Source organism: Erinaceus europaeus, chromosome 12 (assembly GCF_950295315.1).
Source record: "Erinaceus europaeus chromosome 12, mEriEur2.1, whole genome shotgun sequence".
NCBI lineage: Eukaryota > Metazoa > Chordata > Mammalia > Eulipotyphla > Erinaceidae > Erinaceus > Erinaceus europaeus.
This window is the reverse complement of record NC_080173.1, coordinates 98,591,669-98,607,444: the sequence shown is the minus strand read 5'-3', so window position 1 is coordinate 98,607,444 and position 15,776 is coordinate 98,591,669. Positions and strand designations below refer to the sequence as shown.

Here is a 15,776-nt window from a genome sequence, read left to right as displayed (position 1 = left end):
CAGAGGGCCAGAAACACAGCTGGGTTCTCAACCCACCTCCCCTTACTGTGGTTACAGTCAGGAGGAGACTCACCAGATCCGTGGGTGGTGTTACGGGTGTCAGTGAGGCCAAAACTGCCACGAATTGAATCCGGGGCCACATAGCGCGCTTGGAACACTCTGGTGGGCCCCATCAGCGTCCTCCAGAACTGGATGGCATCCTTGCGGGCGAGAATATAGGCTCGGATTGGCCCACTGTGAACAAAGGCAAACGTGTCAGGGAGCTGGCCATCTGGTCACGGCGGGTCCACTGCCAGCAGGGCGCAGACGGCGGCAGTGACGGCCCGGAGAGTGTCTTGCCCTTTGAGTTGGGTGGCAGTGCCGCTTCATGCACCTGTTCATTTATTCTGGTCGCCTCTGAGGTCTCACTGCTCCAAGGTGACCCTTTCAGTTAGGGCGGCAGAGAGAGGTGGTGGTCGGGAAGCCCCAGCACCAACACTTCCTTCAGTGTGGTGGGGCCAGGCATAGCAAAGCAACGAGCTATCCAAGTGAGCTATTCTGCTGGTTCTCAGTGCTGCTTTACATGAAAGGTAGAGGGACAAAACAGCAAGGGCGACTAAAGGGAAAATAAATAAATATTAAAAAAGAAAAGAAAAGAAAGGTAGAGGGACCACAGCTAACTTACAAAACAAGGTCAGAGATCAGAGTTGCTAGGGAGTACTCACAATATACTTTCTTCTTTCCCCCAGGGCACTGTTCAGCTCTAGTTTATGGTGGTATGGGGAACCGAGCCTGGGACTTAGGGATTTTGAAAACCTTTTTGCAAAACCATTATGCCACCCCCACTCTTAATTAATTTTACTTTTTAAAACATTTTTTCTTAAATATTTATTTTCTTTTTATTGCCCTTGTTTTTATTGTTGTTGTTGATATCGTTGTTGGATAGGACAGAGAGAGATGGAGAGAGGAGGGGAAGACAGAGAGGGGGAGAGAAAGACAGACACCTGCAGACCTGCTTCACCGCCTGTGAAGCGACTCCCCTGCAGGTGGGGAGCCGGGGGCTCAAACCGGGATCCTTATGCCAGTCCCGGCGCTTTGCGCCACCTGCGCTTAACCTGCTATGCTACTACCCGACTACCAATTAATTTTACTTTTAAGTTTAATTTTTTTAAAAAAGCTCTGGCTTATGGATGGTCCCAGGGACTGAACCTGGCATGAAGTCTTACTATGCTGTTTCCCCGGCCCCCAACAACTCCTTTATGCCAGTAACCACCAAGGAGAGAGGGCTAGCAGATCCCTGCTAGCTCTGCCTGAGCCTAGCCCCAGGTTTCCTAGACAGTTAGTGCTATTCTGGGGACATATCAGCTATGTCTCAGTGCGTAAAGATGTCGGAGTGAAAACTGGAAGTACCTGGCCATAAACTCCACCAGCCGCTGATAGAAAAAGCGCCCTGCAAAGAGAAAGTACTTTCGTCAAAACACTGACTGATGTCCCAGAGAGCTTTTAGTATTTCTGCCTCCTAACTTGGAATAATAAAGCTTTTTAGACAAAAGATCAAGGACCTTAGAATCTGAGCCACCCGGGCCTGAGTCTGGGCTCTGCGCTTAACACCTTGTGCAGTTCTTGTGCAGTTCAGCTCTGTGGACTAGGGTGGTAACAGTACCTACCTCATAGGAATGCTGGAAGAATTCAATGAAACCATTAGGACAATGGCAAAGTAAGTGCTCACTAAATGGTACCTACTGATTTTACCAGGATATGTAATTAGAAGGTAGAACCTTCCTAATGAAACTCATTTTTTTTTTCTAGCATGCAACTTTTTTTTTCCCCACATGGGTACAACTTCTCATCCCCCTTGGTATGTATCTTCGAACACTCTCACTCCGACTCAGGACCTTTTCTGTCATCATATATCAAGACAAAAGTATAAAAACAACAACAAAAAAAACCCTACCTATTTATTTATTTTAGAGAGACAGTGAAACTGAGAGAGAGCGTGGAGATAAAGACATTTGCAGCTCTATTTCACAGCTCATGAAGCTTCCCTGCAGGTGGGGACCAAGGGTTTGAACCCGGATCCTTGTGCACTATAATGTGTGCGCTCAACCAGGTGCACCACCACCCAACCCCTCAGAATTGATTTCTTTTCTTTTTTTTTTAATTCTGATAATTGCGGCCTAGGAAGTAGCACAGTGGCTAGAACATTGGATTTAAAAATACATGGTCCCGGGCTTGATTCCCTGCATTGTGTGTGCCAGAGTAATGTTTGGATACTCTTCTCTTTCATATAAACAAATCAACATTTTAAATACTTTAGGATTTCTGATAATCATGAAAGGTTTGTGTACAAACTAAGACTTTAGAAGACGGCTAAAACCTTCTCACCAGTAGGTGAGTGGGAGGCTGCCGTCGGGTGTCAGATTAAGTCTCTCTTGCACCTCTCTTGGGAGAGAAGCTTGGCACGCAGAGGACTGTTGGTCCTACCTTCATGCTCTTGGTAAAATCTCTGGCAATCTTCTTTCCTCCACAGAAGTTCCCTCATTCGTACAATCAGGAACTTGTTGCTCAGAATCTGTTGATGAATAGCCTGGAGACCCCGGACCACCCCCACCCCCAAGATACAAATCAGTCAGGAGACACAGACTGACCAAAAGAAGTGCGAAGCACCTGGGAGTCCGGACTTCAGGGTGTGTCCCGCTGGTGAGTCAAAGTGAGAGAGTGGGAAGCCAGCAGCTCTGCAGATAGTGTGAGCCTCAGTGGGGCAAGGGGTGTCGCCTCTCCCCTCCTCTCCTGGAGCTCGAGTTCAAGCTGACAGGCCCCCTTCTCAGGTCATCATGACTGTCTCTTCATAGTGGCCCTGCCTTGAGTTTCTCTCATTTCTACCAAACCATTAGAGTTGACCAGCTAAAAGCAGTTTCCTTATCGTACTCTGGCCAGAAGCTCTGGGGTGGTTCCTATTGCTTGAAGTGAAGAGTGACCAGCTTAGCTCAGGCTTCATGCTTCCACTATTTTTTTTGCCTCCAGGGTTATGACTGGGGCTCGGTGCCTGCACTATGATCCACTGCTCCTGGCGGCCCTTTATTCCATCTTATTGGATAGGACAGAGAGAACCTGAGAGAGGAAGGGGAGACTGGGAGGGGGAGAGAAAGATAGGTTCCTGCAGACCTGCTTCACTGCTTGAGAGGAGACCCACCCTGTAGGTGGGGAGCCGGGGGCTCGAACTGGGATCCTTGCTCGGTTCCTTGTGCTTCACACTATGTGTGCTTAGCCCGACGTGCCACCGCCCGGCCCCTCTGGTTCCACTTTTCTTATCCTCCATCACATCCCACACCCACCACACACATCCCTGTCTCAGCCTCCTCCTCCTCTGTAACCACAGTCTGCCCTTCCCTAGAGGTCTGGCTGGCTTCTCCTCCACAGGTCACCATTCCCGACTGCCCGGGCCTTGTCCTGTAACAGAGGGGCCGCTTGGCAATGCTGTTCTGCTGGTGCTTATCAAGCTGAGGTGGCAGAACCCTAAAACCACCTTTTCCCATCCGACCAAGAGCCCACTCTCTAGCTTCCAGGACTGTCAATAGCTGAAGAATGACTGTGACATCAGGTCCAAGAGAGGGCTTTGCAGATGTGGTTAAAGTTACTAATTCACTGACTTCGCTCTAATAAGGGAAGATCCAGATTGTCCTAATGAGTCTCACAAGCTCTTTGAAAGCAGAGATTTATCTGGCTGGGACCTAAATAAGTTAGAGGGATCTGAAGTTCAAAAAGTACTCCATGCATGATGTTGGGCTGACAGCTGGGGCACGCAATGAGAGAGTGTGGTCTCTAGAAGCTGAGGGCAGTCTCTGCCTGGAGAGCAGAAGGGGAGCGGGGAGGGCCGCGGCCCTGTAGTCACAGGAACCAAACTCAGGCAATGATCGAATCCAAAGGTGGATTCTCCCCGGGGTCCTCCAGACACTGACTTTGGTCTTGTAGGACTCTAAAGCAGGGGTGAGGTATCTTTTTCCTGCCAAGGGCCATTTGGGTTTTTCTGACATCATTATTGGGCCATAAGCAATTATCAAATGTAGAATTAACACTTAGCACTGCTGTGAAGAAAGCCCTTGGATTTGCTGAGTTTTTTCTTAGAAAACAAAAACAAAAACAAAAACATTTTTCTTTTATTATTGGATAGAGACGGAGAGAAATTGACAGGGAAAGGGAGATAGAAGGGGGAGAGACAGAGAGAGACTTGCAGCCCTACTTCATCACTTATGAAGCTCCCCCATGCAGGTGGGGACCGGAGCCTTGAACCTGGAACCTTGTGCACTGTAGTATGTGTGCTTAACCAGGTGCGCTACCGCCTGGACTGAGGTTTGCTGAGTTTTATGTCCCCCCGCAGTGCTTGGGCAGGGCTGGGTCAAATGATTCTGAGGGCCATCTATGGCCCGTGAACTCCAGTCCCCATCCCTGCCCTGAAGAGAGAACCCAGCTAAGTTTCTGCACCTCCAAATCCCAGAATTTTGAGTTTAGTAAGTTGAGTGTTATTTAAAGCTGCCAAGTCCGCAGCTGGGAAGAGGCTGAGCTGGTAGAGAACTGGACCTGCCCAAGGCTGTGGGTTTGGCCCTCAGGCGGCATGTCCTGGAGTGGTGCTCTGGTCTCTTTCTTGAACGCACACACATATGCTGCCAAGTTGGGAAAACTTGTTGCACAGCAAAACTAAATGTACAGTGGTTGAGAATATAGTTCAGTAGGACAGCACAGGACTGGCAGGCCTAAGGGTCAGAGTTTAATCTCTTGCACGTCAGATTCCAGAGATGAGTAGTGTTCTGGTATTTCTATTTCTCTTAAAAGTATACTTGAAAGATGAAAGCTAGTACGTATATACATCATTTTGAGAACTGGTTCTTACTACTGTTCTAGATCACTTCTTACATTTTATATCTGCTCCAATTTGCCTATATTATTACTATTGTTATTACTATCTTTATCTATTGGCTAGAGACAGCCAGAAATCGAGAGGGAAGGTGGAGACAAGGAGACAGACAGAGAGACACTTGCAGCCCTACTTCAAAGCTTTCCCCTTGCAGATGGGGACCAGGGACTCGAACCCAGGTCCTTGTGCATTGTAACATGTGCGCTCAACCTGGTGAGTCTATTTATTGGATAGAGACAGAGAGAAACTGAAAGGACGGGAAGAGAGCGAGAGGGCACGAGACACCTGCAGCACTGCCCCTTACCACGTGTGAAGCTTCTTCCCTGAAGGTGGGGACCAAGATCCTGAGCACTGTAACATGTGCACTCAACCGCGTGTGACACCGCCTGGCCCCTGCCGATATATTCAGCCTCAGGGTCAGACCCATTGCTCTGAGCTCTGCTTCCAGCCTGTGGGATCTTTACCAGGACCTCACGGGACCTGCCTCAGAAGCATGTCCAGGACACAGTGGAGGGGCAGATGTGTCCTTACCTCTAGAATCAGTGGGTGAGCCACTGCATCAGGCTTGATGAGAGCCAGGGTGAGCTGGAGAGCCTGAGGGCTCCGCAAGACGGAGCTCATGTCGGTCCTGTGAGCAGAGAGCGGGATTAGGGGCCCGGCTGCGCAGCACCCCCTACCCCTCCCACGTGGGAGCTTGCAGTCAGGTAAGTTAACCGAAGCTCTCGTTCCTGATATCCGTGAAGCATGTGACCGTCACACAGGGAGGCAGGCTGGGTAAGTACACTCTGCACTCCCAGGATCAAGAGAGGAGGGTGGTGACGTGGCATTTAAGGTGCCCTTTGGGGTATATACTTGGGCTTTACAATTGTGATCTTATGAAGAGCTTACCCATTCAAGTCTAAACACTACCTATCTGCCAATATTTCCTCTCTGAATTTTCTTTCTTTCATAGACATTTAAAAAAAAATTATTTCCTTTTGTTGCCCTTGTTGTTTTATTGTTGTAGTTATTATTATTGTTGTTGGATAGGACAGAGAGAAATGGAGAGAGGAGGGGAAGACAGAGAGGAGGAGAGAAAGACAGACACCTGCAGACCTGCTTCACCGCCTGTGAAGCGACTCCCCTGCAGGTGGGGAGCCGGGGGCTCGAACTGGGATCCTTATGCCGGTCTTTGCGCTTTGTGCCACCTGCACTTAACCCGCTGCGCTACCGCCCGACTCCCTCTTTTATAGACGTTTTACAATTTATACTCCCAAATAACCTAGCCACCAACACAGTAACTGTTTTCACTCTTAAGACCCATTACCCCATAGTACTCTCCCACCAAATCCAGAATTAGAAAGCAGAATGGATGGGCATCAGGATAGTGCCAGTAGACCAAAAGCTGCTGGTACATACCTACATTCATACACTGTATCTCACAGCCAGGCCAGGTCTCCCAGGCCCAAGTCAAGCCCTTAACACACTCAGCCATCTTCAACGGCACGACTCGCTGATATGCAACTCCAAGGTCAGGGGCTAGTTGTAATTATTTCTGATCGGAATCAGCTGAACAGGTATTTAACCAATGCTTCTGACTAAATTCATTTTTTTGTATTCCTAATACAAATATGGCGTAAGAACTCAATAAGTAACCGTAGAAATGATGCTGTGGACATTGGTGCGTCATGTCAACCGGGCTAAAAGAATCTGAGGTCTCTTCCCACCGTGATTTCTGCTTAGATGGAAGAAACTCATCACCTCTGCAGAATTAAGGACAAAGTTTCAAAAGGCGCAGCCTCTAAAGATTTCCAATAAACACAGAAGACTTTCATGAGCACACACAGGGACAGAGTCTGGAAAACACCCACTTCTCTTGGCGGGACAGTCACATTAAAGGTATTCCTGAGGCTGGGGAAGATAGCATAATGGTTATGCAAAGGGACTCTCATGCCTGAGGCTCCCAAGTCCCAGGTTCAATCCCCTGCACCACCAAAGCTGAGCAGTGCTCTGATAATTAAAAAAAACTTTTTTTTTTTTTCCTCCTCCAGGGTTATTGCTGGGCTCGGTGCCTGCACCATGAATCCACCGCTCCTGGAGGCCATTTTTTCCCCCTTTTGTTGCCCTTGTTGTAGCTTCGCTGTGGCTATTATTATTGCCCTTGTTGACGCAATTCGTTGTTGGATAGGACAGAGAGAAATGGAGAGAGGAGGGGAAGACAGAGAAGGGGAGAGAAAGACAGACACCTGCAGACCTGCTCCACCGCCTGTGAAGCGATTCCCCTGCAGGTGGGGAGCCGGGGGCTCGAACCGGGTTCCTTACGCCGGTCCCTGCACTTTGCGCCACTTGCGCTTAACCCTCTGCGCCACCGCCCGGCCCCCAAAAGAATCTTTTTAAAAAAAGGTATTCCTGGGGGGAGTCGGTAGCGCAGTGGGTTAAGCGCACGTGGTGTGAAGCACAAGGGCGGGGTAAGGATCCCGGTTTGAGGCCCCGGCTCCCCACCTGCAGGGGAGTCGCTTCATAGGCGGTGAACCGGGTCTGCAGGTGTCTTTGTTTCTCGCCCTCTCTGTCTCCCCCTCCTTCTCAATTTCTGGTTGTTTCTATCCAATAAATAAATTAAAAAATTTAAAAAAATTAAAAAAAAAAGATATTCCTGGGGTCTGGCCCAAATAAAGAGACTAGGCTAAGTCCTCTTGTACTCATGTCCTTTCTACGACTTCCAGCTTGATGGTTCCTGCAGACCAAAGCTAAGCCCAGTCAACGCAGCCCAGTATACGATCAGTCAGCCCACTCTGGAGAATCCTAAGTGGTAATTCAAAACCGAGGAGTCTCTGACAGACATCTAGAGACAGCTCCTTCCTCTTCCGTATCTACACTGTCACTGAGGTCTGCCGTTTTTACCTATCTAGTACACCCCCAAGTTCATATTTTTTTTCTCCTTTTCTTCCTTTGTATTTATTTTTATTTTTTAAAATTTACTTCTATTTATCTTTTTAAAAATTATTTATTTATTGTTACCAGAGCACTGTTCAGCTCTGACTTATGGTGGTGGGGGGTTAGGGGGGATTGAACCTGGGACTTTGGAGCCTCAGGCACATGAGTCCATTTGCATAACCATTATGCTATCTACCCTCCATCTTGCCTTTAATTTTTTAAAAACCTTGCTCTTTCTTTTTTATTATTTATTTATACCCTTTTGTTGCCCTTGTTTTATTGTTATAGTTATTATTATCATCGTTGTTGGATAGGACAGAGAGAAATGGAGAGAGGAGGGGAAGACAGAGAGGGGGAGAGACAGACAGACACCTGCAGACCTGCTTCACCGCCTGTGAAACGACTCCCCTGCAGGTGGGAAGCCAGGGGCTCGAACTGGGATCCTTGTGCCGGTCCTTGCGCTTTGCGCCACCTGTGTTTAACCCGCTGCACTATGGCCCAACTCCCCCTATTTTTAATTTTTTAATTATTATCTATATTTATTGGACAGAGACAGCCAGAAATCAAGAGTGAAGGGGGAGAGAGTAAGAGAGGGCGTAGGGTAGACAGCACAATGGTTATGCAAAGAGACTCTCATGCTTGAGGTTCCAAAGTCCCAGGTTCAATCCCCCACATCATGATAAGGCAGAGCTGAACAGTGCTCTGGTTAAAAGCAAACAACAACAACAACAAAAAAAAAAAACAGGAGGAAGAGAGACAGAGAAACACCTGCAGCCCTGCTTCACCACTCATCAAGTTTCCCCCTGCAGGTGGGGACCAGGGGCTTGAACCCGGGTCCTTGTGCATCATAACCTGTGTGCTCAGCCAGGTGCGCCAACACCTACCCCCCATCTGTTTATTTTCTATGCAGCACTGGGGAATGAAATTAGCCCCTCACTCATACAGACCACTGAGTGGTCACCCAGGCCCAAGCGTCTGTTTCTGGAAATAACAATAATAAATAAAAATAATTAATGCTAAAAAGAGAGAGAACCAGAGCATCAGTCTGGCAGACGCCAATGCTGGAGCCAGAGCTTGGGACCTCATGCTTGTAAGTCCAGGACGCTAGCCACACCATGTCCTGGGCCTCAACTTTTGCTTTTTCAGGGGGCAAGGAGGGAGGAGACAGAGCACAGCTCTGCACCAGGATCTACAGACCTTCCTCTGTGCCACCTGCGGTGCTGCTAAGCTTGAACCTGGGCATAAAGCTCCTCAGCTCTCCCGGGTGAACTATCTCCCGGGCACATTTCACCGTCAGCACTGTACTCGGAACATTACCATCCACTCTTGGCCTTCTCCGCCAGAGCCTCCTTAATTAAGCCTTCCATCTCTACTCTTGTGAATTTAACTGTATCATTCCCCTTCTTTGCTCTTTGAAGTGTACCCTGCTTTTATTATGTGCTACTTGCAAGTCCTAACACTCTAACCCCATCTGGAGTGCAACACTCAACTTCCTTTTACTCCAGCTTAAGGGTCTGACAGCAGCGAGACTTTCTGGCCTGCCAGCTTTTGCATAAGTTTTCCCAGCCCAGAATGTGTTCCTCCGCCACTCACCCCTGAGATCTTACTCCTTTCTTCTCTTACATTTTTGCTCGGCTCTCTGTATGTTTTCTTTTTTTAAAATGAATTCTTTTTTAAAAATTATTTTTATTTATTTATTGGGTAGAGACAGCCAGAAATCGAGATGGAAGTGAAGAGATAGAGAGGGAGAGAGACAGAGAGACACCTGCAGCCCTGCTTCACCATTTGCAAAGCTTTCCCCCTGCAGGTGGGGACTGGGGGCTTGAACCCAGGTCCTTGCCCATTGTTAACAGGTGTGCTCAACCAGGTGCCCCATGTTTTCTTTCAATGGAGGTCAGTCCATGAAAACAGGAGTCTGTTTTGCTCACCATGGTATGTGCACTATCAGTGCTGAGTGCCTCGCAGAGTGGGCTCTCAACAGTCACTGTGGAAGGAGTGAGTGAGTGAGTGAATGAGTGAGTGTGTGAGTGAGTGAATGAATGAGTGAATGTGTGAGTGAATGAATGAGTTGATGAATGAATACATGCAATCTGGCTAGTCCAAGGCCAGGGTTCTAGGAGCTCCAAGGGCTGAATGAGTGAGTGAATGAATGAGTGAGTGAATGAGTGAATGCATGTGATCTGGCTAGTCCAAGGCCAGGGTTCTAGGAGCTCCAAGGGCTGAATGAGTGAGTGAGTGAATGAGTGAGTGAGTGTGTGAGTGAGTGAATGAGTGAGTGAGTGAATGAATGAGTGAATGTGTGAGTGAGTGAGTGAATGAATGAGTTAATGAAAGAATACATGTGATCTGGCTAGTCCAAGGCCAGGGTTCTAGGAGCTCCAAGGGCTGAGTGAGTGAGTGAGCGAATGAGTGAGTGAGTGAATGAATGAGTGAATGAGTGAATGCATGCGATCTGGCTAGTCCAAGGCCAGGGTTCTAGGATATCCAAGGGCTGAATGAGTGAGTGAATGAATGAGTGAGTGAGTGAATGAGTGAATACATGCGATCTGGCTAGTCCAAGGCCAGGGTCCTAGGAGATCCAAGGGCTGAATGAGTGAGTGAATGAGTGAGTGAGTGAGTGAATAAGTGAGTGTGTGAGTGAGTGAATGAGTGTGTGAGTGAGTGAGTGAATGAATGAGTGAATGTGTGAGTGAGTGAGTGAATGAATGAGTTAATGAAAGAATACATGTGATCTGGCTAGTCCAAGGCCAGGGTTCTAGGAGCTCCAAGGGCTGAATGAGTGAGTGAATGAATGAGTGAGTGAATGAACGAGTGAATGAGTGAATACATGCGATCTGGCTAGTCCAAGGCCAGGGTCCTAGGAGATCCAAGGGCTGAATGAGTGAGTGAGTGAGTGAGTGAGTGAGTGTGTGAGTGAGTGAGTGAGTGAATAAGTGAGTGAGTTTAGTGAGTGAGTGAATAAGTGAGTGAGTGATTGTGTGAGTGAGTGAATGAGTGAGTGAGTGGATGAGTGAATGCATGCGACCTGGCTAGTCCAAGGCCAGGGTCCTAGGAGCTCCAAGGGCTGACACGGCCCCCTCTCTAGTGCCATCTAAGTTATGGTGTTCTGGGCTCCCGATTTGCAACAAAAACGGGCTCAGCATAAACGTCACTCTCTTGGGAGAACTTCAGGTTCTTTTCTATTCTTTCCCTTTCTTTTCTTTTTGCCCAGAGCCCCGCTCAGCTCTGGCTTATGGCGGGCGGGGATTGAACCTGGGACTCTGGAGCCTGAGACATGGTGAATACAGGGTTTTTTTAGACGCTGCCCGTGCATTTACCCCGCATTCCTCCATTCCTGAGAGAGCGGAGCCTATGTCCCGCGCCCGCCTTCAAGAGTTCGGGACCCGCATCCCCCAAACTCCGCCTCTGACCCCCTAACGCCCAGGGCCCCGGCCCCAGGTCAGGGCCTCACCCCACCCGCTGGCCCTCCATTTGCAGCCGCGCACCCTTTGGTCTAGTGCCGTGACAAGAGCTTCACCCCGAGTCTGGGGCTGGAGTCCGGGCTCGGGCTCCCACTGTCGTCCGCCGCGGCGCCTGACCGCCAGGCACTGCGCTAGCTGCCCCGCGGGGTCCTTCAGGCGCTGCGGCGGGCAGCCCGGCTGGGGTCCTTAGCGGAAGCCGCGCGGTACGATTGGCCGGCGTGGTCGCGGCGGGCACGCGGCACCCTTTGTGTCCCGCCTTCCTGGGCGGGGACGAGAGGATGGGAGCGTCTTGGATGGGAACCCAGGCGCGTGGGCGCCCCCAGGCGAGAGAACTCGGCCACGACCCCCGAGCTGACCGGAGGAGCGCTGGCGGGGGCAGCCTGTGCGAGGCCTGCCGCGTGGGCCGTGTCCGACCTGCCGTCCGTGGAGGTAGAGCCCGTTACGTGACTGCGTTTGCGGAAGCCCCACCACGTGCGCGTCCTCGTGCAAAGGCCCCCACCGCGTGCGCGTTCTCGTGCAACGGCCCCACCGCGTGCGCGTTCTCGTGCAAAGGCCCCACCGCGTGCGCGTTCTCGTGCAAAGGCCCCACCGCGTGCGCGTTCTCGTGCAACGGCCCCCACCGCGTGCGCGTTCTCGTGCAAAGGCCCCCACCGCGTGCGCGTTCTCGTGCAACGGCCCCACCGCGTGCGCGTTCTCGTGCGGCGGCCCCACCGCGTGCGCGTTCTCGTGCGGGGGCCGAGGCGGCCTTGGAGCCGCCAGTGCCCGAATGACTGACAGCTGGCGCGCTCGCGGAGTCTGCGAGGCCTCGGCTCGGGGTGCGGAGCCCGGAGCCCGGGTGTTGGTGGGGTGGCTCACTCAGCACAGGGCCAGGAGGTAGCTGGGGTGCGGGGGCAGAGAAAACCACCAACCTGGACAAGAGTGAACATAAATGATGTATCAGCTACATTGATTTTTTTTTTTTTTTTTTTTGCAGATCGGTGCTGCACGCCTGCAGTGTTGAAAGGAGGACCTGTACTGTTTATAGCTTGTTTCCACAAGAACTTTAGGACAGCCCATTAAAATATATATATATATATATATATATTTAATAATGCTGTTTTAATTAATTTATTCCCTTTTGTTGCCCTTGTTTTATTGTTGTAGTTATTATTATTGTTATTGTAGTTGTTGGATAGGACAGAGAGGGGGAGAGAAAGATAGACACCTGCAGACCTGCTTCACCGCCTGTGAAGTGACTTCCCTGCAGGTGGGGAGCCTGGGGCTCGAACCGGGGTCCTTAGAGCGGCCTTGCGCTTTGCGCCACCTGTGCTTAACCCGCTGCACTACCCCCCCCCCCGACCCCCGAAAATCTTTTTATTTATGATTGGATAGAGACAGAGAAATTGAGAGGGGCAGGGGAGAGACAGACACCTGCAGTCCTGCTTCACTCGCAAAGCTTTCCCCCTACAGGTGGGGGCGGGGGGGCTTGAACCCGGGTCCTTGCGCACAGGACAGCCCATTTTCACCTATCAGGCTATGAAAGCACATGTCCACATCTGCCTTCAACAAGATCAGAGTTAAGTAGAACTTCTGACCAGACAGCTGGTTAAAGCCTTTGTTTTCTTTCTCTATTTCTTTTTTTTTAACTTTTTTTTTTTAAAAGAATTTATTTATTCATGAGAAAAATAGGAGAGAAAGAACCAGACATCACTCTGGTACATGTGTTGCCTGGGATTGAACTCAGGACCTCATGGCTGAGAATCCAATGCTTTATCCACTGCGCCACCTCCTGGACCATACTTCTTTCTCTATTTCTTTATTCTATTATTATTATTTTACTCTTAATTTATTGGATAAAGACAGCCAGACATCGAGAGGAGAGGTGGAGAGACAGAGAGACACCTGCAGCCCTGCTTCCTTCACCACTCGCAAAGCTTTTCCCTTGCAGCTGGGGATGGGGGCTTGAACCTGGGTCTTTGCGCATTGTAATGTGCGCTCAACCCAGTGCACTACCACCCGGCCCCCTAAACCTTTGTTTTCTACCTTCATCAACATAACTTTGGCCCACCTTCCTCCCTTTCTCTGCTCAACTCTGGCTACTGGTGGTTTCGGGAGGGCGAACCCGGTACTTGTCTGGTATAAATCCTGTGTCCTGCCGCTGTGCGGTCGGTCTCCCACTAACTCTTGTGTCGCATCTTTGCTGAATTTTAGACCAGTGTCATCAGTTTACTGTTGTTTTCACCGGGCTGGCTTCATGGGCAGGTAACAGACGACCAGGGACTCATGGTTGAGCTGTAGGCAGTATCTCTTTATTCATGCTGGACGCAGCACAATCTATACCAAGCTAAGCTAAACTAAAACTACAGTCTTGTCCTTATCAATATACTAGCCCAGTAGGGTGGGAACAGGATGCCACGCAGAGAGGGTGGAGAGAAAAGTGACTGGTGAAAATCAGGGTGTGACAAGGAGAGGGGGCGGAGCAGGCAAGAATTCTACCACTGAACCACCAATGCCCTGGAGGGAGGGTGGTGCTTGTTAACAGCGGTTATGTAAATAGAATGAAGTGGTTATGTAAATAGAATAGTGTTAAGCAGGGGGGATTAAACTAATGAAGCATACCAACAATTCCCCCTTTCTTTTTAACTAATGGCCATAGTATCAGGATTGTGGGGTGAACAGAAACCTATATCGTACAGGCGTTTTCAAAAGAACTGGCATAAGACATGGAAAACAAAATAGGCGAGCAGCAATAACCAGTGTGATGCCAAGGGGAACGTTTCTTGCCTCCAAGGGCAAGGCCTAGCAGGCGAAAGGGCATTTCTTGCCTCTGGGAGCGCTTCATGCCTCTGGGGGCATCTCTTGCCTCAAAGGGCGTTTCCTGCCTCTGGGGGCATCTCTTGCCTCTTGGGGCACTTCATGCCTCTGTGGGCATAACCTAATAAGCAGGGGGAGTTTTCTGCCTCTCGGACAGAGCCTGCAGGCGAGGGGACATGGTCTATAAAGTCTCAAGGCAACTGGCTGAAGTTAGTCTTTGAGAAACACAGCAGCGTGTACCAGTAAGTCCGATGGAGGTGTCAGTCCAAAGTAGCTGACCACAGAAGAAAATGCCAGAGGATGAAATGCTGCACGTCTGTCTCGATGGGGAATGTCAGCCACCAGAATTCTGCTTTTCTGTAGAGAGTGATCTTTGGAGTCTGTGAATCTGTTTCTTCAGGTCGTGCCAGGTCACCTCATTGGTTTCCGGGGTGTGTTGTAGTCATTCCATCTTGTGGGTGATGTCAGAGAACAGGATCCAAATGGATTTCCGGGAATTCTATTTGAGTAGATGCTTTTTCATGTGAAGACTTGACAGCTGAAATTCACTTACTTGTCAAACAAAACTTGTAGCAGATTAGAAGTTTACTATAATTGATAACTCCATTATAATTGGAAGTCCTTTCTAGTATGATTTTTTTTAATTTTATTTATTTATTTTTTAATTAAAGAAAGGATTAATTAACAAAACCATAGGGTAGGAGGGGTACAACTCCACAGAATTCCCGCCACCCAATCTCCATAACCCACCCCCTCCCCTGATAGCTTTCCCATTCTCTATCTCTCTGGGAGCATGGACCCAGGGTCATTGAGGGTTGCAGAAGGTAGAAGGTCTGGCTTCTGTAATTGCTTCCTCGCTGAACATGGGCGTTGACTGGTCGGTCCATACTCCCAGTCTGCCTCTCTCTTTCCCTAGTAGGATGGGTCTCTGGGGAAGCTGAGCTCCAGGACACATTGGTGGTGTCTTCAATCCAGGGAAGTCTGGCCGGCATCCTGATGACACCTGGAACCTGGTGACTGAAAAGAGAGTTAACATACAAAGCCAAACAAATTGTTGAGCAATCATGGACCCAAAGCTTGGAAAAGTGGAGAGGAAGTATTAGGGAGGTACTCACTGCAAACTCTAGTATACTTCTGCTTTCTTACTTTGGTGCCATACTCCAAACTCAGTCAATTTCTGCTTTGCGTTTCTACTTCTTTTTTTTTTTTTTTTTTTACATGCATAACATTCCCCAGATTCCCATTTAGCAATACAACCCCCACTATTTCATTCATCATTTTTCATGGACCTGTATTCCACCCACCCACCCACCCACCCCAGAGTCTTTTACTTTGGTGTAATACTCCAATTCCATTTCAGGTTCGACTTCTGTTTTCTTTTCTAATCTTGTTTTTCAACTTCGGCCTGAGAGTGAGATCATCCCATATTCATCCTTCTGTTTCTGACTTATTTCACTCAACATGATTTTTTCAAGGTCCATCCAAGATCGGCTGAAAACGGTGAAGTCACCATTTTTTACAGCTGAGTAGTATTCCATTGTGTATATAGACCACAACTTGCTCAGCCACTCATCTGTTGTTGGACACCTGGGTTGCTTCCAGGTTTTGGCTATTACAAATTGTGCTGCCAAGAACATATGTGTACACAGATCTTTTTGGATGGATGTGTTGGGTTCCTTAGGATATATCCCCAGGAGGGGAATTGCAGGGTCATAGGG

General features: G+C 49.1%; 1 protein-coding gene across 1 annotated transcript in view; it reads right to left on the bottom strand.

The window, feature by feature from the left end:
- The window catches only part of NME6 (NME/NM23 nucleoside diphosphate kinase 6), a 28,376-nt gene extending 16,944 nt beyond the window's left edge, over positions 1-11,432 (bottom strand). The window contains exons 1-5 of the mRNA XM_060204911.1: positions 11,290-11,432; positions 5,423-5,519; positions 2,464-2,566; positions 1,390-1,429; positions 3-234 (exon numbers count right to left, since the gene is read on the bottom strand). Coding sequence (XP_060060894.1) covers positions 3-234; positions 1,390-1,429; positions 2,464-2,566; positions 5,423-5,512 — 465 coding nt within the window. The 5' untranslated portion in view covers positions 5,513-5,519; positions 11,290-11,432. The remainder of the gene's footprint in view (positions 1-2; positions 235-1,389; positions 1,430-2,463; positions 2,567-5,422; positions 5,520-11,289) is intronic.
- Between the last annotated feature and the right edge of the window lie 4,344 nt (positions 11,433-15,776).